The 2029-nt window shown below is 35.6% G+C and overlaps 1 protein-coding gene across 1 annotated transcript in view; it reads right to left on the minus strand.

Annotated features, from left to right (window-relative positions):
- Nucleotides 1–222: 222 nt before the first annotated feature.
- The window catches only part of ZFAND5 (zinc finger, AN1-type domain 5), a gene marked incomplete at its 3' end in the record, with an annotated part of 10184 nt that continues 8377 nt past the window's right edge, over nt 223–2029 (minus strand). Inside the window, exon 4 of the mRNA XM_009069633.1 lies at nt 223–348. Coding sequence (XP_009067881.1) covers nt 223–348 — 126 coding nt within the window. The remainder of the gene's footprint in view (nt 349–2029) is intronic.

Here is a 2029-nt window from a genome sequence, read left to right on the forward strand (position 1 = left end):
TTGGACTTGAAAGGGTGTGACTCTGCCAGTCTATTCCCCTTTCACTGTCCTTAATGCTTCTTAACCTCTCTAATTCGTCCTTGAGCTCTGCCATCAAGCACAGCAATGAACAGTTGTACTAAGTTGTTTGAATTCAATAGTACAGACATTTTATCAAGTTTCATCTAGTAAGATGAAACTAATCACAGAGATTTGTTCTAAATTGACAAAGTGTTCTCATACCTGTAAGTCCAACCTTCTTTCTGCACATGAAACATCTGTTCTTCCTTGGTTTTGGCAGTTCAGGAGCTCTCTCTTCACTCTCTGAAGTACTAGGCTGAGAAACCGATGGGCTTGGTTGAGTAACAACTGTTAAAAGCAAGCAAAGGAAATATGCATTAAATTTACTTTTCTTAACTTCACATGCATGTATTAAGGACTAATTCACACACTAAGATCCTGATGCTTGTTGCCTAAAGTACTACATAGACTAGTCCACAAAAATTTCAGTCAGAAATAGGGATTTTTAAGCACTCTATGCACCCCTTCCAGCTCTACTCAAGACCATCAGATTTTCCCCCGCACTTTCCCCCGCTAGAGAATATACAGCACTTATTTACTATACCTATACCCATACATTCCAGAAATTCCATCTACACATTTACTGTTTAAAGGAATCATAAGATCAAGTGACATTTAATCTAAAATGATAACAATATTGTCACAACTGAAGTTGCTGAACAGAGGTATACCTGTAGAAAATATAACTAATAGGAATGTATTTTAGAAACAAATGAAATTCAGTATCATGTTACTTGGTTACTCTGTCACTACTGTTGTGAGGTCAGATATCTAAACCAGTCTGACAAAACAGCAGCTTGCAAACTACTGATTCTGTGACAGATTCAGGACACAGCTACAAAACACACAATTCAAAAGAGCCCTCATTTACTTAACAAAGTGCAGATTTGCACTGAGTTATCTGTACTTTTGTACTTTATTCCACTTCTGTGTTCAAGTAGATATAGTCATAATGAGTAATTTCTCAACTGCCTCTTCTATGAAGATCTTTAGACAAACTTGAGTCAAATTTTACTCAACTTCTCTGAAGAATAAAACTTTGTCCTTCTGTGAATCTGTTAATTTTGTTTTTCTAGAAATTTTATTTTTTATTAATAGCCTCTTTATATCCAAATTAGAACCAAGAAACACTGAGAGATGTGTTCGGACATGACTAATACCTGCTCGTGGTACAAGTTTGCTGAACACTGCCAGATGCATAACATCTATTATTCTGGAACAGAACAAACTACAAAATGCATTCCAGAATAAATGGAGTATATAAACCTTAAGGACTTATTTGCAATTAACTTCATGCAGACAAATATGGTTTGTTAGTTGAGATTCTTTTGGATCTTTGCATTGCCATTCATAAGTATTCTAAAAATCAGCTCACTATTACCACTAACACCTAAAGGAAGCTTCAGAATTCACTGTAGAACAAGAGAGGCCACAGGCAAGACTTCTTAATCTAAACAAGATTTTAAAGTGACAAGCTCTTAAGAGCTAACAGGGAACCTTCAGCGCTCATCACCAAAAAAATTCATGCAGTAAAACCATAGTTGCTAGTATTTTTCTTTTATTTATATGTTATATCAACAGTCCTAATGAGCAACCAAGGCCATTTACGACCCTTATTTTTTTGTCACATCACATAGATCTTTCTTCCTAAAAAATTCAGGAAGTTCACTGTTAGTGCTACTTTCTCGAATACACAGGACCAGAAAATTATTAGTGCTACTTTCTCAAATACACAGGACCAGAAAATTATTACAGCACTAGTACTACAGTCCTTACTATTATTGGTACTTCTGTTGCCTTTTTTTGTTAGAAAACAATGTCTTGAAGATTAACATTTTCTAGATGAACAAATGTGATTGTCTGAATTTGTGCTTAAATCCCAAGAAAAGCAGCGTTCAGTACTGGCTGATCTACTGGAAAGTCTGTGACCAAACACTGGGTTAAAAGGACTGTTGTGGTTTAACCCCAG

The sequence above is a fragment of the Acanthisitta chloris genome, unplaced genomic scaffold (assembly GCF_000695815.1).
Source record: "Acanthisitta chloris isolate BGI_N310 unplaced genomic scaffold, ASM69581v1 scaffold14452, whole genome shotgun sequence".
NCBI lineage: Eukaryota > Metazoa > Chordata > Aves > Passeriformes > Acanthisittidae > Acanthisitta > Acanthisitta chloris.